Source organism: Oncorhynchus keta, chromosome 27, assembly GCF_023373465.1.
Source record: "Oncorhynchus keta strain PuntledgeMale-10-30-2019 chromosome 27, Oket_V2, whole genome shotgun sequence".
Lineage (NCBI taxonomy): Eukaryota > Metazoa > Chordata > Actinopteri > Salmoniformes > Salmonidae > Oncorhynchus > Oncorhynchus keta.
This window is the reverse complement of record NC_068447.1, coordinates 39,545,454-39,568,248: the sequence shown is the minus strand read 5'-3', so window position 1 is coordinate 39,568,248 and position 22,795 is coordinate 39,545,454. Positions and strand designations below refer to the sequence as shown.

Here is a 22,795-nt window from a genome sequence, read left to right as displayed (position 1 = left end):
TATTGTGTTCAGTCAACAGTTGAATCAAATATTACCAAGAGAATGTAGCTGTTAGTTTCAAAGGAATCCTAACACAGCAAATATCACACATTTATTATAGTATTAAGGGCAGTGTTCTAATGTAACATATCGATAAAGTATCTAAACATACACCTGCGCATACAGACACACTCACAAGATCGTCTCGTTTACCAATACACACATGTGCAGGCAAAAACACTTAAACGGCTATTAAGATGCAGCCACTTGCAAAAATCACTCCGAAGTCGATACAGACAGGGATTAGGTCGGGTGATATGTCTCCCATACGCAGTCAGTCCCTCTTCCTCCTCTCTCCTCCTCCACCCTCCTTCTAACTATTGTAAACACTCAGCACGCTGAGCAGCAACCTGAATTCAGGGCTAGACGTAACATAATAAAGTTAATCCGGGACAGTCAAATTAGTATAATATGTTAAGGTCCGTATGGTATGTAATTCATTTGTGGATGTCCATCATACATTTTGTATGATATGTTTTGAATTACAATTCAAATGCTATGTTATGAATTTGCTAAACATATATGTTCCGAATTCCAATTTGTTGTGGCTAACGTTAGCTAGGTGGCTAACTTTAGCTAGGTTAGGGGTCAAGGTTAAGGTTAGGTTTAAGGTTAGGTTTAAGGTTAGTGTTAAGATTTGGGTTAGGAGTTTGGTTAAAGGAATTTAGTTTAGGGGAAAGGTTAGCTAACATGCTAAGTAGTTGAAAAGTTGCTAATTAGCTAAAATTGTCTGTGATGAGTTTCGAACACACAACCTTTGGGTTGCTAGATGTTCACATTATCCAACCCATCCACCCTGATCAACTACCCTACATTTGTTTTTGCCTTAAGTAACCTTCTCTAATATGTAACCATACCAAACATAACATATCACACTAATTTGAGTGTCCCGGATGTACTTTTACTATGTTACGCCTAGTCTGTGATACCAGGCTATAAGCACAAGCAATCACGTTGTGGAGGAGGGAGAGGGAGAGGAGAGGAGCAGTGAGCAGCGCCAGACATGGGATTTATTTTAGCCCAGGGAGGGAGCGATACCGGAGGGGACTGAAACCAGAGGGGAGACCCGGAGCGGAGGGATCAGCCGACCTGAGAAAAACAAGCAGCCCACTGGTCCTAATGAGAGGCTTTTCATTACTAAACACACACACAGACAGAGACAGAGGTAGTGGTATGGCGTGGGAGGAAGGGGGAGGGGGGGACAAGGGGAGGAGGTCTTTAGTATCCATATGAAGGTGTTGCTGGGTAAACTCATCTGTTGTGGTTCTTTTGAAGGGGGTTAGACTGAGGGAGGGATGGGAGAACGGGGGAACGGGGGAGCGAGGATGCACAGTTCCTATTCAATTGTTGCCGAGTGAACTCATCTGTTGCGTTCCATTTGCCAGAGCTTCAGAATAAATGTGATGCAATTATTCTGTCCCTAGAATACCTGGGGGCATAAATGATAAATTAAGCCTTAGCCTACACACTTGTACACATACGCTGTCCCCAACCGTAAGCCACATGTGGGCATACACACACAAAATACACATACACACAAACTTGGCCAAGATCAGACATACACTCACATTTAGACATGCACATACACACTAAGCTCTACACTGTCACACACATACACACAGACACACACACACACACACACACACACACACACACACACACACACACACACACACACACACACACACACACACACACACACACACACACACACAGACACAGACACAGACACACACACACACTCTTGAGAGACAGTACAAGACAGAACAACAATAATCAGTCATACGGACAGAGACAAGTCTCGTTTATCTTCTGTCTATGCCGGGCGGCTGTGTGTCCGTTTGCCTGGGTGCAGTGCTGCATGCGTTACGTGGCGTGAGTCTCCTTAGAGGATCACGTTGCTGAGATACAGTGCTGAGAGACAGAGGATGCAGCTGGGAGCATGAGTCCTGACGGAGAGGAGCATGACATGTTCTGTCAGAAAGCTGTGACCCTGATTGTTGACCTCTGCCTCCAGAACCACCAGTTATTGGACCAGGACACCTGCCAGGACTTCTTGTTTCTGTTGTCCAACCAGAACTCGGACTACAAGGACCCAGGTAAGAACATTTTAGAACATTTTAATAGAACATTACGCACGTTCTATTATAGTGTCTATATTCCAGAATATTCCAGGCACTATGTTTCTGCACTGTGTGAGTTGGTGACTGTAATTGGTTTTCCCTGCTGTCACTACTTTTTGTTTCTGAAACAGTGAGCTCATATTTGTGACATTAGCGCTGAATGTGCCTTTCTTGAGGTAACAACTAGTATATACAGTACAGTATGATTGGGACTTTGATTTAATTCCATTTTATATGTAGATGCAATTTTCCAGAACTAATGTATTTTTTTGAAGAAAGAAATCACACATGCACGCGCACACGTTCATGCTCACATTCGGTGTTACTTTTTTTTCTTTCACTTGTTTTTTTTTAACCATCCAGTCGATGGCTGCTTGGGTAGGGGTCAGGCTGTGCCTTGGACCCATCTCAGGAGTTTGTGTGACCGCAGGGCAGAGCAACCATAAGTATACAAAAATAAACTCAGAGTGACTTTTTAGTTTGTCTGGGTGAACAGAGCTCCTATAACACTAACAAATCAGCCTTTAGCTGATTAATGACTAAGCCTTTAGCTGATGCTGTCCTGATCACTCAACCTTAATATTAGCATTATACAGTTGTACACCCACAACTTCCTGCCACTGAATTGAATAATATTCCGTGGTGTAAAGTACTTAAGTAAAAATACTTTAAAGTATTACTTAAGTAGGTTTTTTTATTTTTATATCTGTGCATTACTTTACTATTCATATTTTCAACAACTTTTACTTCACTATATTCCTAAAGAAAATAATGTATTTTTTTACTCCATACGTTTTCCCTTACACCCAAAAGTACTCTTTGCATTTTGAATGTTCAGCAGCACAGGGAAATGGTCCAATTTAAACACTTATCAAGAAAACACCCCTTGTCATCTCTACTGTCTCTGTTCTGGCGGATTCACTAAACACAAATGCTTTATTTGTAAATTATGTCTGAGTGTTGGAGAGTGCCCCAGGCTATCCATGAATGAAAAAAACAAGAAAATGGTGCCTTCTGGTTGGCTTAATATAAGTAATAAGAAATTATTTAAGGCCTCCCGAGTGGCGAAGTGGTCGAAGGCACTGCATCACAGTTGCTAGCTGTGCTACTAGAGATCCTGGTTTGAGTCCAGGCTCTGTCGCAGCCGGCCATGACCAGGAGACCCATGGGTCAGCACACAATTGGCCCAGCGTCATCTGGGTTAGGGGAGGGTTCGGCCGGCAGGGATGTCCTTGTCCCATCGCGCTCTAGCGACTCCTGTGGTGGGTTGACATGGTCGCCAGGTGTACAGTGTTTCCTCCAACACATTGGTGTGGCTGGCTTCTGAGTTAAGTGGGCATTGTGTCATGAAGCAGTGCGGCTTGATTGGGTTGTGTTTCGGAGGACACATGGCTCTCGACCTTCGCTTCTTCCGAGTCCGTATGGGAGTTGCAGCGATGAGACAAGACTGTAACTACCAATTGGATACCATGAAATTGGGGAGAAAAATGGGTAAAAGTAAAACAAATAATAATAATTTACACTTTGACTTATACTTTTGATGCTTAAGTATATTTTAGTGATAACATATACTTTTGATAGTTAAGTATATTTAAAACCAAATACTTGGAGAATTTTACTCAAGTAGAATTTTACTGGGTCTTGGCATTTTATATTAAGATATCTTTAATTTTACTCAAGGATGACAATTGAGTACTTTTTTTTACTATTCATATATTTGACCATTAATTGTATTCATGATTATAAAAGATCTTGATATATATGTATATGTCTATATGAATGGAATACGATGTTAACATTGAAATGGTTTTGTAAATGCTTATGCGTTGATGAATACATCAGTGAAACATAGAGCTACAGTATAAGACATGTTTGAAGAGCCAGCCAAAGAATTGGGACTGTAGGCAGGTACACAGCAAATGTCATTCAGCTATGTTTCTGCTAAGATGAGTCCCCCGAGGGCATGCGTCACACCATTCCTGACAAAATCCTGTGTCACTCCGCATTATCCTCAGTGAGGGAATCGAACATACTTCACCGTGCCATGGGCGTCCGCCACTAAGCTGTAGGGGCATTAAATGCCATTGCATGTTATTCACTCATCACTGCCAATCTCTTCTGCCACATGAAGGCTAAACTGAAGGCGTTTGTCTTTCTTATTGTGTGGGAGAGATGTAGTGGGGAGATGTAGACAGAACTCAGATCAGGCGAAAGCCTGGCACTTGCTACCTGGGACCGTGTTGGGCAACTGTAGGATACTGTTTACTGTATATTCACATACCAAAGGAGAGGTTTATTATAAGACATCCACTTTGTATGAGAGGCTATATATCAAATCAAATGTATTTGTCACATGCGCAGAATACAGCAACTGTAGACTTTACTGTGAAATGCTTAAGGTGACAAGAAAAAGTATGTGAACCCTTTGGAATGATAAGGATTTCTGCATAAATTGGTTGTCAATTTGATGTGATCTTCATCTAAGTCACAACAATAGACAAACACAGTGTGCTTAAACTAATAACACACCAATTATTGCATTTTTCTTGTCTATATTGAAAACGTCATTTAAACAAATCTCGGTATGCGATTTGGAGTGTGTCCAGTTTTTCTAGGATGATGGTGTTGATGTGAGCCATGACCAGGCTTTCAAAGCATTTCATGGCTACAGATGTGAGTTCTTGAGCATGTGGACTATGGTTGTCTGCTTGTTAAATGTGGGTATTTTAGACTGGGTCAAGGAGAAGTTGAAAGTACTCATCCTGGTAATCTCTGGCCCTGCGGCCTTGTGAATGTTAACCTGTTTAATGGTGTATGGTGTTAATCACATCGGCTATGGAGAGCGTGATCACACAGTCGTCCAGAACAGCTGATGCTCTCATGCATGGTTCAGTGTTGCTTGCCTCAAAGCAAGCATAGAAGGCATTTACCTGGTAGGCTCGTGTCACTGGCCAGCTCGTGGCTGGGATTCCCTTTGTAATCCGTGATAGTTTGCAAGCCCTGCCACACCCGACGAGCGTCAGAGCCGGTGTAGTAGGATTCAATCTTAGTCATGTATTGGCGCTTTGCCTGTTTGATGGTTTGTCAGAGGGGGTGTCTGGATTTGTGTCCCACCCCTTGAAATTGGCAGCTCTAGCCTTTAGCTCAGCGCAAATGTTGCCTGTAATCCATGGCTTCTGGTTAGGATATGAATTTACAGTCACTGTGGGCACTGCGACATCGATGCACTTATTAATGAAGCCGGTGACTGACATCGGATGAATACCGGAACATATTGAAGCCTGTGCTAACGCAACAGTTCTGTAGCTTAGCAGCCACTTCATCAGACTTCTTCTGTATTGAGCGCATCATTGGAACATTCTGTTTGAGTTTTTGCTTGTAAGCATGAATTAAGAGGATGGAGTTATGGTCAAATTTTCCAAATGGAGGGCGAGGGAGAGTAGAGGTGATAGAGTTGTTTAGCCTCTAATTGCACAGGAGACAAGCTGGTAGAAATGAGGTAAAACGGATTTCAGTTTCCCTGCATTAAAATCCCTGGCCGCTAGAAGCGCCGCAACTGGGTGAGCATATTCTTGTTTGCATCAGTTTGTGATGATAAAAAGACAGCTACAAAAAATATAGATAAACTCTTGGTAAATAATGTGGTCTACAGCTTATCATGAGGTATTCTATCTCAGGCAAGCAGAACTTCGAGACATCCTTAATATTAGAGATTGCGCAACAACTGTTGTTGACAAATAGACAAATAGAGATTTTGTGTCACTGGCCGACACGATACACTATAATGTCAAAGTGGAATTATGGTTTAGAAATTTTTACATAAAAAGCTGAAATGTGTTGAGTCAATACTTATTCAACCCCTTTGTTATGGCAAGCCTAAATAAGTTCAGGAGTAAAAATGTGCTTAACAAGCCACATAATAAGTTGCATGGACTCAGTCTGTTTGCAAAATAGTCTTTAACATGATTTATGAAAGACTACCTCATCTCTGCACCCCACACTTACAGACAATTGTAAGGTCCCTCAGTCGAGCAGTGAATGTCAAACACAGATTCAACCAATTCAAGACCAGGGAGGTTTTCTAATGCCTCGCAAAAGAAGGGCACCTATTGGTAGATGGATACAAATTTGAAAAAAGCAGACACTGAATAACCCTTTGAACATGGTGAAGTTATTATTAATTACATTTAGGATGGTGTATAAATACACCCAGTCACTACAAAGATACAGGCATCCTTCAGTTGCCAGAGAGGAAGGAACCCGCTCAGGGCTTTCACCATGAGGCCAATGGTGACTTTCAACAGTTACAGAGTTTAATGGCTGTAATATGAGAGAACTGAGGATGGATCAACAATATTGTAGTTAATCTATAATATTAACCCAAATGACAGTGAAAAGAAGGAAGCCTGTACAGAATAAAGTATTCCTAAACATGCATCCTGTTTGCAAAGGAACTAAAATAAAACTGCAAGAAAAACTGTCTTGAATAAAAAGCATTGTGTTTGGGGCAAATACAACACATCACTGAGTACCAATCTTCATATTTTCAAAATGGTGGTGGCTGCATCATGTTATGGGTAGGCTTGTCATCAGCAAGGACTTGGAGTTTTCTTTAGGATAAAAATAAACGGAATAGGGATAAGCACAGGCGAGGTCCTAAAGGAACACCTGGTTCAGTCTGCTTTCCAACAGACACTGGGAGACAAATTCTCTTTTCAGCAGGACATTAACATAAAACCGCTTGACATTAGAGTATTTTCTGTAGATTGTTGCTTAAAAAAAAGACAATTAAATACATTTTAATCCCACTCTGTAACACAACAACATTTGGAAAAGTCATGGGGCGTGAATACTTTCTGAAGGCACTGTACAAACATTGAATGGTATACCTTGAGAGAGATGGCTTGAATGGGTTTATATAAGATATCCACTTATTAGTAGAGGCTATCCTTTTCACCTTCTAGAACATGCTTTGAGGATAATTTTTAGTGGCAGAAGATTTCATCAGAAATGTAGTGACATGTACACTCTAGATCCATCATTGTCGTGTAGAAACTCTTTATAGTTCATGTCTTAAAAATGTTTGACAGTGACATGAGGATTGAAGCTGTTCAGTGAAAGGAAAATGCCAATGGGAGGTCTTGATTCAACACATTATGGTTATTTGTCACTCCCAGGGAATGTATTTTAAAATAACCTTATTGTGTTGTGTTTACCTTTTTGCTGCTGCCTTTGGAGAGATAGGAGGGTATGAAAAAGCTCATGTATTTTTCTGCTGCTTTTCATGGTGGTGATTGAAGTCATTTTCTTCTTTGTGACAAAGCTCAAGAACTACGGCTTTGGGAACAAACAATCATATATCTTCAACTGTCAGACGGCAGACGCACAGCAGCAGTGGTAATGTACAGGCAGGGGAATTTCCCAGAGAGCACTGTGCTTCTCGTGTAGGTTTAATGTTAGTCTTTCCTCATTTATTCAAATGCTGTTAGATTTTTAATCATTTCTAAATTTCTCCTATGTGCATTCTTTACAGAACAGGGTCTTGATATTGCTTTAGAATATTGATCTTCGTGTATGGTATTGATGGGGCTAATTTGTTGAAATTGAGTTTGCTTGTATTCCTATGAAAATGGTCATATAGAGGGACACACCTGCTGCTTCGTATGAAAAAGAAGACAACGCTGTTTAATAAGATGAATGAGAGAAAAGAAGAGAAAAGAAAACCATCTCAGACAGATACTACTGAGATAACATTATATTTCCCAGTTGGCAACTTCCTGGACTGATATTTATTCAGTTGATGATACAGACTAGAAAGTGTGTCACTCAAGCTGTGGCGCATTGGTCAATGACTAATAGCGAGATTTTCCCATTCACTTGTGGAGCCTCGCACACACATGAAATGTTTGACTAATTTCACGGTGAATTCACGTTATTTGACAAGTCAACCAAATGTAAATCAAAAAACGACGTTGAACTGACGTCTGTGCCCAGTGGGTCAGGCTTAATACATATGCAGGTCTCATTACTAGGCACAGCTTCAAGTGGGTGGGCTTGACAATGCTTATGTGATCACATCGTACAGTATCTCACTCGCCTCTGCCATTGTATTACCTTCATCACTTTGGTACCATTTTTACGAGTATGTGGTACATTTTCACAACTCCAAGCACAAAAATCTAAACCGATCATCAAAATGGCTTGTGTGTCATAACTCTACACACATTTTCAATTGACTGTAGAACAAACACATTCACAAAATCACTTGTTCACTGCACCAAATCACTCTTTCAATTTGATTACAAGTATCTGCTTTTCAAAATGCAATATTCACATTACTTTATGATTTGTTAACAATACATTTAACCAACAATTCATTAAAATGTGTATGTGTGCCATTCCGATGGTGAATGGGCAAGACAAAATATTTAAGTGCCTTTGAACTGGGTATGGTAGTAGGTGACAGACCAGGAGTAGGGGTTTGTGTCAAGGATTGCAATGTTGGAGTTCACTCTCAACAGTTTCAAGAATGGTCCACCACGCAAAGGACATCCAGCAAACTTGACACAACTGTGGAAACTACTGTATGAAACATGGTTTACCATTGACTATTCTTTGTATTCAGCACTTCAAAAAGAACCGTTTTGAAATGTGTATGTTGTATTTTTTGCTTTCGGATTAAATGTTAGCGAAATGACGAAACAGTGAGCCCATCTTTAGCTGTTGTATTAGTGACTAAATTAAATGTTCTCATGGTATTTCACAGGAAACTTAGATTTTGCATGATTGACTCAGGGTTGAAAGGTGTGTTCAACTCCGATGAATGAATAATCAAAGGTTCTGAACCTAAGATGGGGGCATAACAAATGTTATCAGTTTAGACTTTTGTACTTAGAGTTTTAAAAATATATCACTTACATCTGAAATATGTGCCAAAGTGATTGGCATCACCCGGTGTGCATCCCAAATGACACCCTATTCCCTATGTAGTGCACTACCCATAGAGTTCTGGTCAAAAGTAGTGCAATATTTAGGCAATAGGGTGCAATCTGGGACGTAACCCAGATAATTTATTTATGGTGGTCTAGGTCGCCCCTCAGTCATCTATTGGCAGGCCAGGAACGGATGACGCATTGCAGGTGAAATCCAAAACAACAAGACAAGAACATCAAACTGTGGAGATTACTGTAGAACACCCCAGAAGAACTACCCTTCAATCATTTATATTCACACACCCACACTGACTCTGTGTTTTACAGAGACAACATTTCACAGTGAGTACACAAACACACCTCAAAAAAATTGAAAAGCAGTCCATGTCACTGTGTGAGACAACATAGTGATTGATGCCTATGCCTCATTATTACGACATGAGCACTGCTGTGGTAGATCTTCCGACAAATACAGAGTCCGACAAATACAGCACTGTGTTAGCGCTGGTTCTTAAACTTAAGGCTAGGCGTCCTGCTAGCTTCCGGTGACACTGGAAGGCACACAATTCTAATAAATAATCATAAAAATCATGGATATTAAACATTTAGGTACATAGGTACATACAAGCATCTTATATCGGTTGAAAGCTTAAATTTGTGTTAATCTAACTGCACTATTCGATTTACAGTAGGCTTTACAGTGAAAGCATGCCATAAGATTGTTTGAGGACTGCGCCCCACATCAAAATATTTTTCCAAATTCACAAATAGCGATTAAATATTCACTTAAGTATCTTCCACTGATTTGTCATCCAAAGGGTCCCAGCTATATCGTTTTGTTTTTTAGTTTAGTTTATTAATTTGACCATTTTAAACAAGCACACAAATTTAAAAGCCATACATGCACATGAATAAAATCACTGAGGATAACACACAATAAAGTCTGTGGTTCCATTGTGGTCCTCTTGAGACAAGATGGCTAGACAAGATGGAACACAGTATGGTAGTGAAATAATAAAACAAAAACATAGAAGAAGAACATCTCTCTCATCATTCCAGTTACATCATAGGGGCACAGAAGACATCAAACATATTTTTACTTTATTTTTTAAAGCTGTCCAGAGAGGATGTTGTTTTTATAGGCAGAGGCAACTCATTCCATTCTGAGGCTCCAGCATACAAGAAAGTACCTTTCCCAGCATTACTCCTGAACCTGTATAAGCACACATCAGCAACACCTGATCTGGTGCTGTGATTGTGTGCATCCCTAACATGGGAAAAGTAATCACTTAGATATCTGGGTGCAGGACCATAAATACTCCTGTAAACCAAACCTAGTCTAATCTTGGACACCCTAGCCTCAACAGGCAGCCAGTTTAGTTCCTGAAAGCAGCTCCTGCCTATGTGAGTATGTGGACTCACCTTCAAAACTACCCTGATCAGCTTATTCTGGGCTATCTGGAGCTTCCCCTTCATAAATTTAGATAAGCCGCCAAACCAGGAAATACTAGCATAGTCAAAATGGCATTGATTGAGGGCAGTAGCTAGCACTTTCATGGAGTCCTTATCAAGCAGCTTGGACCTTCTAGCCAAAAACATTAACCTTCCCTAGCACCTTATTGGCCATGCTCACACCTCCCAAGCTTCCATCAAGGATACATCCCAAGTAGCTAACAGAGGTTTTAGTAGTCAGCACCTAACCCCCTAACTCCACTCTGATTTCAAACTACCTGCAAAATTTAGGTCTGGATCCAAAAATAATTGCGCCATCGATTTGAGTAATCCACCCGTTCAACATGCCAAGATAGCAATCCGAAAATCTACCCCTAAACTTTGTTTCAACAAGTCAAAATACATTTATATTTAATCCTCAGATACACTAAAATGTAATCAAACTATAATATAATAATATTCATACGGAAAGAAGCATGTTCAATAGGAAAATCTTCATGGCACGTGCACACACTAATTTCCAAGCAGATGCCCTTGTACTAAAACTCATTCTTACTTGACAAGGTACAAATCTGTCGTTCTGCCCCTGAACAGGCAGTTAACCCACTGTTCCTCGACCGTCATTGAAAATAATAATTTGTTCTTAACTGACTTGCCTAATTAAATAAAGGTAAAAAAATGAAAAAATTAAGAAAAAAAACAAGCCTGAAAAACCTTGAAGACTACTGACACCCAGTGGACGCCATAGGAATTGCATTGTGGGAGCTAGATTTAATTATTTCCCTATACCTTCCATTGGAAGAGCATGGGCTCTCAAAATATTTTTTTCCAGTTGTCTTTGGATTTTCTCCTACCATATCTATTGTGTTATAGTCTCCTACATTATTTTAACATTTCTACAAATGTCAGTGTTTTCTTTCCAATGGTACCAATCATATGCATATCCTTGCTTCAGGGCCTGAGCAACAGGCAGATTACTTTGGGCACGTCAGTCAAGCAGAAATTGAGAAGAAAGGACCCTAGCCTGAACAAGTTTTTTTAATTAAAGCGATACTAGCAGGAGATCATAATGGCGCCAGAGAGGAAGGCTGCCGTTTTATTGGCTCTTGATAACAAGTTCAAACAGGTGCCATTAATACAGGTAATGAGTGGAGGACAGAAGTAGGTGACCAAATACTTATTTTCCACCATAATTTGCAAATAAATTCATTAAAAATCCTACAATGTGATTTTCTGGATTTTTTTCCCTCATTTTGTCTGTCATAGTTGAAGTGTACCTATGATGAAAATTACAGGACTGTTTTTCTAGCACAGACTGGAATATGTTCCGGGATTCTTCCGAGGTCATTGAGGAGTAGACCACACCAGTCACTGGCTTCATCAATAAGTGCATCGACGGCGTCATCCCCAAAGTGACTGTACTTTCATACCCCAACCAGAAGCCATAGATTACAGGCAACATCCACACTGAGCTAAAGGTTATAGCTGCCACTTTCAAGGAGTGGGATACTAACTCGGAAGCTTATAAGAAATCCCGCTATGCCCTCCGACGTACCATCAAACAGGCAAAGCATCAATACAGGACTAAGATCAAATCATACTAGACCGGCTCCGACGGATGTGGCAGGGCTTGCAAACTATTACAGACTACAAAGGAAAGCACAGACAAGAGCTGCCCAGTGACAGGAGCATAACAGACAAGCTAAATTACTTCTATGCTCGCTTCGAGGCAAGTAACACTGAAACATGCATGAAAGCATCAGCTGTTCTGGATGACTGCGTGATCACGCTCTCCGCAGCCGATATGAGTAAGACCTTTAAACAGGTCAACATTCACAAGGCCGCAGGGCCAGACGGATTACAAGGACGTGTACTCCGAGCATGCGCTGACCAACTGGCAAGCATCTTCATTGACATTACATTTTCAACCTCTCTCTGTCTTGTTAAAAAGCAGACCACCATAGTCCCTGTGCCCAAGAACACTAAGGTAACCTGCCTAAATGACTACCGACCCATAACACTCATGTCTGTAGCCATGGAGTGCTTTGAAAGGCTGGTCATGGCTCACATCAACACCATTATCCCAGAAACCCTAGACCCACTATAATTTGCATACCGCCCCAACAGATCCACAGACGATGCTCTCTCTATTGCACTCCACACTTCCCTTTCACACCTGGACAAAAGGAACAGCTATGTGAGAATGCTATTCATTGACTACAGCTCAGTGTTCAACACCATAGTGCCCTCATAGCTCATCACTAAGCTAAGGACCCGGGGACTAAACACCTCCCTCTGCAACTGGATCCTGGAATTCCTGATGGGCCGCCCCAAGGTGGTAAGAGTAGGCAGCAACACATCCGCCACGCTGATCCTCAACACAGGGCTGGTTGAGAGAATGTCAAGAGTGTGCAACGCTGTCAAGGCAAAGGGTGGCTACTTAGAGTCTCAAATATAAATTCTATTTGGATTTGTTAAACACTTTTGGTTAAAACATGATTCCATATGTGTTATTTCATTGTTTTGATTTGTCTTTGTCTTCACTATTAATCTACAATGTAGAACACTGTAAAAATAAATAAAAACCTGGAATGAGAAGGTGTGTCCAAACTTTTGACTGGTACTGTAAATAGCACTCTTCAGTAGTGCTCAAAGCATGCCATTCCATGAGCCCAGAATTTTTGCCCCAACTGTAATCAATGAGCCCAATCAGTCCTCCATGACAACAAAATCATAAACAACAGAGTAGGGCTGGCTAATAAATCCTTAGTTTTGAGGTTATGCTCAGGTAAAGCAAAATTGGCTAATCTATACTTCCATATTTCCAAGTCCTATTCTTGAAGATCAATATCATATTGGAGTGACTGAGATACTGATATACATTGGTTTTTAAAGATACGATTAAATTATATCATATGTAGTAGAAAGCAATGGGTTAGAAGAAGCCTACATAACCAACCCATAAAGTAAAATTTAACATCCATATGTGGCCAGCTGTGTAAACTTTAACATTGATTTATCCTACAATAGCTGTTGTTCAATTGTTAACTGGTCTTCTAATGCCTCTTAAGGGGAAAGTAATCCTAAAGTAACGGAATGTAATCAGATTACATTGAGTTTGGGTAATCCAAAAGTTACATTACTGATTGAAACTTTGGACTGTAACGGATTACATCTAGAAAGTAACATACTTTCCCTGCTTACCAGAAATTTGACTTCCCCGTTCACCATTGGCTCCAATTTCAATAATTTGATTAAAATGTTATATGCCAATCCTTCAGCCATAGTTCTAACAGGCAATGACTGCCCTACTCTGTTCAGAATGACTAGAAGCAATAGACAATACAACCCAATTTTTCCTTTGCTATTTTTATTATCCATGGCACCCAAGGCAATAACACTAATTTGCTTCAAATCTATTGATCACTTCACCTAATTATATGCAGACTATATTTCAGTAAATCTAGACAATGTATCTGAATCGCATCCAAACAGATTGAAGTTTATAAATCAATTCAAATTCGTCTCAAGTTATAAAATCGATCTAACCAAATCAGCCTTACTGCCTCTCAAGACTCTGATGGAGGATCTCTACTTATGGAATCCCAATCGTTTCCCAGTTTAAATACTTGGGATTAGATATATTTCCTTCTTTAGATAAAACCATTGACAACCTTTAACAGAAAGCGCAAATCAATTCAATACGATCTCATTAGATGGAATAATATCCCAGTTGCTTTAACAGGCAGAATATTTATAGTCAAAATGAATACTTTGCCATGACTTCACATGGCTATTGGGATAAAATTCATAGTACGGTTTCAAAATGAAAATGAAATCTGTACCCTTGCCGATATCATATAATGATTTGAGAACATTCTAAGATTTGAAAGATACATACTAAACAGATACAAAGCCCTCCATCACCCCCGACAAATCAGACTATGCCTCCATCTTACTTCTAACATTCAAGCAGGAAGTACAAAAGGTAAGATCTGTTCACCGCTTGTCTGAGCAATGAGAACTTATGCTACAAAACACCTTTGATCACATGGACTGGGAAATGCTCAAGGTCGCCTCCGACAATGTCAATGTGTATACAGACTCAGTCACAGGGTTCATCAGGAAAGGCACAGGGGATGTTGTCCCAATAATGACTATCCCAACCAGAAACCTTGGGTAACTAGCAACATCAGCACAAAACTGAGAGGATGGACCAACGCATTTACAATGCCTTTGTAACAGGTATGAAATGGCGAGCTAGTAAGAGGGGTGTGCGCTAATAGCGTTTCAATCGGTGAGGTCACTCACTTAGATCACTGGTTGCTGTGGAAAAGGGGGGGTGAGTGTAATGGTTAGCGGGGTGCATGCTAATAGTGTTTCAATCGGTGAGGTCACTCACTTAGACCTTGAAGTAGTTGTTTCCCTTGCTCTGCAAGGGCCACAGCTTTTGTGGAGCGATGGGTAATGATGCTTCGTGGGAGGCAGTTGTTGATGTGTGCAGAGGGTCCCTGGTTCGGGGTGAGGAGAGAGACAGAAGCAATTCTGTTACACTTTCAGAAAGTATTATACCCCTTGACTTATTTTGTTGTGTTACAGCCTGAATTCTAAAATCTACACACTGAATTGTGATACAGTGAATTATAAGTTAAATAATCTGTCTGTAAACAGTTGTTGGATAAATTACTTGTGTCATGCACCACGTAGATGTCCTAACCGACTTGCCAAAACTATAGTTTGTTAACAATACATACAAACTTCTGACTTCAACTGTAAGTCAAAACTGTAACTAGGCTGCTCAGGAACAGTCAATGTTGTCTTGTTAAGCAGCTCCACTATATATTTGGCCTTGTTTTATGTTATTGTCCAGGTGATTTTGTCTGTGCTTAGCTCTATTCCATTTATTTTTATCTCTAATCCAAGCATACCCATAACAAGATGCAGCCACCACCACCATGCTTGAAAATATGAAGAGTGGTACTCAGTGACATGTTGTGTTGGATTTGCATTCAGGACATAAAGTTAATTTCTTTGACATTTTTAGCAGTTTTACTTTAGTGCCTTGTTGCGAACAAGATGCATGTTTTGGAATATTTGTATACTAAACAGGTTTCCTTGTTAGGTTAGTATTGTGGAGTAACTACAATGTTTTTGATCCAGCCTCAGTTTCCTCCGATCACAGCCATTAAACTCTAACTGTTTTAAAGTCAGCATTGGCCTCATGGTGAAATCCAGGAGCTTCCTCTCCGCCAACTGAGTTAGGAAGGATGCCTTCAATAAGTTTGCCTATGACATGACGGTGATGGACCTGATCGGCGACGAGACAGCCTACAGGAGGTTAGAGCCCTGACGGAGTTGTGCCAAGAGAACAGCCACTCTGTCAACGTCAGCAAAACCAAGGAGATGAACGTGGACTACAGGGGGAGCACATCCCTATTGTTATCGACAGGGCTGCAGTGGAGAGGGTAAAAAGCTTCAGGTTCCTTGACAAATGACCTGACATGGTCCAATCACACCACAGCCGTGGAGAAGGCGCTACAGTGCCTCTTCAACCTCAGGCAGCTGAAGAAATTCGGCATGGGCCCCTCAGGTCCTCAAGAAATTCTACAGCTGCACTATCGAGAGCATCTTGACTGGCTGCATCACTGGTACAGCATACATCACTGGGAGGGAGCTCCCTGCCCTCCAGGACATCTACTCCAAATCGTTAAGCACTCCAGTCACCTGAGCCACAGACTGCTCACTCTGTTACCATCTGGCAAGGGGTATCAGAACATCAGGTCTCGGACCAACAGGCTCCGAGACAGCTAGTACCACCAAGCCATCAGACTGCTGAACAGATAATCCTAGCTGTCACCCTGCACCTTAGAGATTATTTGCAATGACTACCCACACATCCAACCCTTACACACAAACCTATACACAAACACATGTGCACTCTCAAACACACACACTCAGCCAACACTCCTGTCCTATTTGGCAGCATATTATTTATTCCAATGCGTGACCAAGTCACTACCTACTTTATATTTGTGAATACAGTCCATTATTACTATCCATACTGCCTCTTATCACTTCTATTACTTGTTATTTTTTGACCTGACTCCGTTTATTGTTATTGGCAGAATTACTGCATTGTTGAGGGAGCTACTACATAAGCATTTCACTGCACCATTTATACCTGCTGTAAACTGTATGTGACCAATAGATTTATTTGATTTGAAGAATTACATGACCTGTATAGAAATACATGCATGCCTGTATCTCACTAGAAGAATTGCATTATCTCCTCAATTTTCTCATTTACAACTCACATCCGTGCTTTGAACTCAACTCATTTCCCCAGAGATGTAGATTAGTCACCGCCTATGCTGCTGACAGCGCCACGGAGAGAGGTTGGGATTGTTGACTTGGCTCGAAGCAGACAGAGTTTGCATCTCAAATGCCACCCTATTCACTTTATAACACAATGACCAGGGCCCAAATAGTGCACTATATTAGGGAATGGGGTCCCATTTGGGACACCAACAGTCATTCTATTCTGTTTCCCCATCATCAGGACCGCTCTATGTAGCCTTTCATGCTGAAAGCTATAGCTCCAGCTAACCCTCTGGGGGTAAAACTCCTGCAATGCTCACTGAGTTGATGTAGAAACACTTACAACCAGACGTGGGCCCCCACTTCATCAACCACATTGATGTGCGAACATTAGACACACTTGATTTTGTCTTAAAATGTTAATGTATCCAATCAACTTGGATTTGATGTTGGAGTAGGCAACATTTCGGTGAGACTGAAAGTAGATGCTTTAGCCAAATCTGGCCTCTTCTTAGTGTTTTGGTGAATCTTGAGGATGAGGCTGTAGCCAAATGTAGCCCATTCTTCTTACATTGGTTTTGCTTGCAGTGAGGTGGTATGTGTTATGGCTGTGGGCAGAGGGAAGTAAGAGAGCTGTTATTTACATGCACTACATTAGAGCCCAGGGGGTAATACAGTAGTATGGCAGTATAATGAAGAGGTTAACATTGTCAACACCTTATTCGCTAATTGGATGAAAACGTTGTATGCGTGAAAGAATGTAATTAGTTACAAAATATCACAGCTTTTTCAGGGGCAAGCCAAGGGTATAATGTATTACATGTTGATGGATGGTCAGTGTTGCCTATTGTTTAAGCTACACAGCAGAGCTTGTCTTGTTTTATCATCTATCATTACGGAGTGGAACTGAAAAGCAGATTAAGCATGCTTTCATTTTATTCAATCATGTTTGATATATACTTACAAATTCTCTGCCATTTATATACACGTATATTACTCTTACTCAAGATATGTAATGTTCGTGCTCAATACTTTGTCGTAGGGTAAGTTCATAGAAACGGGGTTACTCAGCACACCTCCTGCACCCGTTGCCATTGGCCCTTTAATTTCCTGGAATCTTTCCTGGTTCCAATTCTGTGATTTCCCTTATAGTCCCATTAACTGTCCCCTGAGGAAATCTCACTCCAAAACAAGTGTGTGTGTGTGTGTGGAAAGAAGCACTTTTCTGCTTATGAGTGAGCCAGAGCATTTGAAGGGGTGGTGTTGCATTAAAGCTAATGACAATATGTTTGTCTCACTTGCAAAAACAAAACAGAGGGGCAAATTAAGGTTTGTTGTGACATTTTATTTCTTGATTGTATTAGAGCTCTGTGCAAACCGGCTAAAGCATGAAGTGATGTTACCCATGCTGACAGGAATTGATGGAATGACCTTCTAGCTTGTTAAACTCCTGATAACCTCTCCATGGGACACTGAGAAATACGTGGAAAGAGACAGTTATGCCTCTATGATGAATTTGTCACTTATGTTCTACCTACAAAACACGGAGGTTGCATGGCCACAGGAGATTTGTGAAGCATACTGAATGAAAGGTAACTAGGGAAACAATGCATTAAGTAATGGTATTGTCTACATACAGCCGGATCTTGGCTCGTCATTTAGCTGTGTTGATCTTGGCTCGTCATTTAGCTGTGTTGATCTTGACTCGTCATTTAGCTGTGTTGATCTTGGCTCATTTTACGTAAATGCTGGAATTATGAAAATGTGTTACCCTGTTCATTGGCTATGCCATTTATAGTAATTTTGTTTGCATATTTAACAGTCCAAAACATACAAATAAAAATCACAGTATTGCACTTCACATTATCAGCTTCCAGAAAATGTGAAAAACCAGTCAAACCAATTTACGAGCTGTCAATAATGACTTGGGCTCAGTGTAGGAAATTCCTTCATGTTAATATATCACAGATGACAATCTGCCTGAAAATGAATTGCCTTCTCCACAAGGTAATCTGCAATGAGGTGTGTAATTAAGAACATGATGAGGACGGTGCTACGCGACATCATTTGTGTGTTTAGTTTAAGCCATCACTGACTAAACAAATGGAAAACTGATGATGCTCTCAAACCCTTCAGATTATGACAAAGACATTGGAAGAGGATAGTAATTAACTGCTGCACTGAATAGTTCACGACTTCAACTTTAGATTCTCAGAATGTTTCTAGAACTAGGATGTTCCTGTAACAGATTCAAGTTGAGAATATTCGAGCAACGCTCAGAAGCCCAGGAGCATATTGAATTAGTCAGGAAATGAAGTGAAACATAATGCGTGACAATTTAAAACATGCTTAAAAATGTCTCCTTTAATGTTAATATCAGTTTAGTGTGAATCCCTTTTAACGTCACCCAACACAGGATTTAATGTTCTCCAGCACACAACATGGGACCCACCCTTTGCCTCGCTCTAGTCTGCTAACCCCTCTAACGGACAAAATAGGGGGAGACAGACAACGTATAGAAAGGGGGTGACAGTAACCAGGCCTCTCCTATGGAGGGGAGAGGGAGCTGCTGGATGGTTGACCATTCACACCTGGCCGTAAATTCAAAGAGAGGGAGACTCTCTCGCTCTTTATCAACCAAAGGAATGCCTTTGTCTCGAGAGACTTCTGCCCGCCCAAAATTCTAAAGTCCATAAAGTGAATGGAACAATATCTCTAATGGAACGATGTGGGAAAATGTAGAAAACTAATGTAATATTGGTTTTTATTTTGTGATGTTATTAAAAAAAACGGTATGGACTAAATAGTGTAACTTGGAAAGGATAACCCTTTTATCTGGCAAGTTTTCATACAATGTGAAAATAATGTGTTTTTGTTGAGATAGGAATGTGATTTTAGGAGTCAGAAGAGAACTTCTAATAAAATCCTTTGCACATTAAGTGGCCACTCCCCAAGTGAGGTCAGAAGAGCGTGTCAGAGGGACAGAGCCATCTCCTTTGGCCATAGTGCATAATAGCCTTGGTAATGAAATTAACATTAGACCAAGAAACGTGAAGCGAGAACTACATGTTTTAAATGGTCGAAACTCTGAACCTCAACACAAGGTGAAGAAATAAACTCACCGTCCTTTAGACCAGAGAGGAACAGCTGCAGCTCATGTCCATCATGGTCCGAATCCTGAATACCGACACAAGGAGGAAGAGGCGAGAAGCTCACCTCAGACAATCACTGGGACAGCTGATGAGATGGCATCAGATATCAAGAAAATTTTACCTAAACAACTATCCTACTATGCTCATCACCAATGGGAATCATTGACACGGCTGATTAGCCTGTCTTCAGAGGACCAATCTTCCAGAACCAGTGGAAGGGAACAGTTCCACTCATTCTGCCCCAGACTAAATGACAAGTTATTGAAGCCACAGACAACTACGGACATTGACCTCGTGGACAATCAGAGCCTTACACCCACAACTTTCAGAGAAGGCTTGGTTTCCGACCGAGATACACGATGAATGAAGGCATTTCACACAAATGCATTGATTTTTTATTCCAAACAGGCGGCGGTTCATGTGCATAAATTACACCAATTGCTCTGGTAATAAATAATGCGCAAGGCTGAGGTTTTTGCAGATCCAAGGTTATGAGCATTCAGAATAAGTATTTGATAAGAGGTAATGATTAATAAGGTAACTTTATCTATGTTATAGGTAAAGACCTTAGTTTTATTCGGGAGATGGTAACTCTAAACAACTTCTACCGTCGTGCCCCAAATCCTAATGATTTAATTGTTACATAATCATTTAATCAGGTAACAATTAAACAGTTAGTGGATTAAATAACAGTCATCAGAATGTGGGGATAGGCTCTCGATTTCTAGGGCCCAACGATGCCCCACAAAATAAGTCTGTATGGTGATATCCAGATCCACACAGCTCCCTGTCCTGGAACTCGGTCTGAGACTCTGCTTGGCAATGTCACCGATGGCCCCGCCTCAATCAATAGTGGCTTTAGTGCCATCAATAGTGGCTTTCAGTACTGTGGAAGAAGATAGCCCAGAGAGAGAAGAGTAGTTAGTGTAAGGTGAACAGGAAAAATCACATCCCTTACTTGGTGGAGTTAAAGCTCCTAAATCTGCACTGTACCAATGCCTCTCTCAGTCCTCTGCTTTTGGTTCACCTCTCAACTCCACTGCCCCAGTTCGTCAACAGCGCAGCCGCCTACTTTCTCACTTACATTTACATTTAAGTCATTTAGCAGACGCTCTTATCCAGAGCGACTTACAAATTGGTGCATTCACCTTATGACATCCAGTGGAACAGCACTTGATTTCGCCAGGAAGACTTCTCATCCCGCAGACACTGGTCCAGTGTAATCACAGCAAACACTCAAGACATGGCCACTTGCATATGGGACTGATCCCCAAAAAGAGACATTATCCACTCAGATCCCAGCCCCGAACAACACAAAACACAGGGCTTTTAAAGGAAATTACAGCCAATCCCCAGCTACCTGTCTGATTAGCTAACTCGCTGCTGGTGCGTCTGATCACACCAGCCCTGCCACCCACTTATCCACATAACTACCAATCCATCTCGTGACATTATCACACAACCAAGTATGGTTGGAAACCAAGTTGGACCAAACTGAAAAATAAACTTTGGCTTTCTGTTAACTGTTATTATGTTTTGTGCCTGGTTTGTTAATGCAGTTAAGTCTCCACATGTGTTAATGTTAACACATTACAGTAATAAATAACACAAATATATGAGAACAATATTTTTTGTGAACAAATTTTGGTGTTATAATAACGTTGGTAGCAACATGGAAAATCATTGTGGAAATCAGTTGCATCTGAAGTCAAAATCCACAATGCAATGCTCTCTCTGTAGGCTGGCTGGCTAGCTAGCTAGGATTGTCTGACATTCTGCTGGGTGTGGCGTTATATGTTCCTTCATTCATTGGATTCCTATCTCCTTTCTATAATATCTCTGGTAATGGCACCCTGGACGAAAGAGGCAGACAAATAGGAAAAATGTGCTAGACCCTCAGTTACATTACACATTTTTCGAGGTAGGAATATCTCAAAAGTGTGATCAATGGCTCATTGTAGAGAAGACATCCTCCCAAGTTATGACATCAGTCAGTATTGAAATCTGACATGTACAGTGTGATAGACGTTTTTGTGATCTAAAAGTCACAATCCTATTAACTTCCAGTGTAGTGAGAGCGATTTTATCACAGTGCTAGGTCATACTGGTCGGATTTCTGCCTGCTTGAACTCCAATAACTCAGATACGTGAAAATATGAAATGACTCAGGGAATCAATAGAACATCACTCAGAGATGCACAAAGACAAACATTCAAAATGGGTGAACCGTTCCTGTAATACCAAAACGACACCATTTTTCCCAAACGAAGAGCACTTTAGAAGTCGAGATGTTTAGCACTTCCTCGTAATTTGCCCTTATAATGGTATTGCTGATTGAATTTAGTTTCAAGTGGCACTCCTCTTCCCAATTTAGGTCAACAGCCGGAAATACAAAATCACGCTCATCCAACAACAGGGGACTAAAACGAACAGACAATGCATGATTATGAATCTGTCGCAGTGTACACGACGCAGAAAGGGTGTCCATGCAATCTGGTGTGGGGCCTATAGGGTTAGAGTGAGGTTGCTCAGTGGGTTCAGTGCTAGAGACGTCCTTGGCATTCAGAGCAGATAGCAGGGAAAGATGGGTCATCATGGGAGCACAGCAGGGAAAGCACCCTGCTAGATAAAGAACTTCTGGAGATGAAAACGGCAATAAATGTGGTGAAGAAGTCAATGGAACGCCGTGAGGGACAGAAGAAAGACGCCGGAGAGTTGCACATTCAAATTCTAATCTAAACAAGTGGAAACAAGTCAAATCAGTCATGATTAATGTATA

At 40.9% G+C, this 22,795-nt stretch overlaps 1 protein-coding gene and 1 long non-coding RNA gene across 2 annotated transcripts in view; one reads left to right on the top strand and one right to left on the bottom strand.

Moving 5' to 3' along the window:
* Positions 1-1,845: 1,845 nt before the first annotated feature.
* LOC118360005 (synaptotagmin-6-like) overlaps positions 1,846-22,795 on the top strand; it is a 76,741-nt gene continuing 55,791 nt past the window's right edge. The window contains exon 1 of the mRNA XM_035739005.2: positions 1,846-2,138. Within this exon, the coding sequence (XP_035594898.1) occupies positions 1,982-2,138 (157 nt within the window). The 5' untranslated portion in view covers positions 1,846-1,981. The remainder of the gene's footprint in view (positions 2,139-22,795) is intronic.
* On the bottom strand, positions 20,114-21,313 carry LOC118360006 (uncharacterized). Its single transcript, XR_004820796.2, has 2 exons — positions 21,165-21,313; positions 20,114-20,902 (listed from the first exon to the last, which is right to left on the bottom strand). It is a non-coding gene; the product is annotated as an uncharacterized LOC118360006 (long non-coding RNA).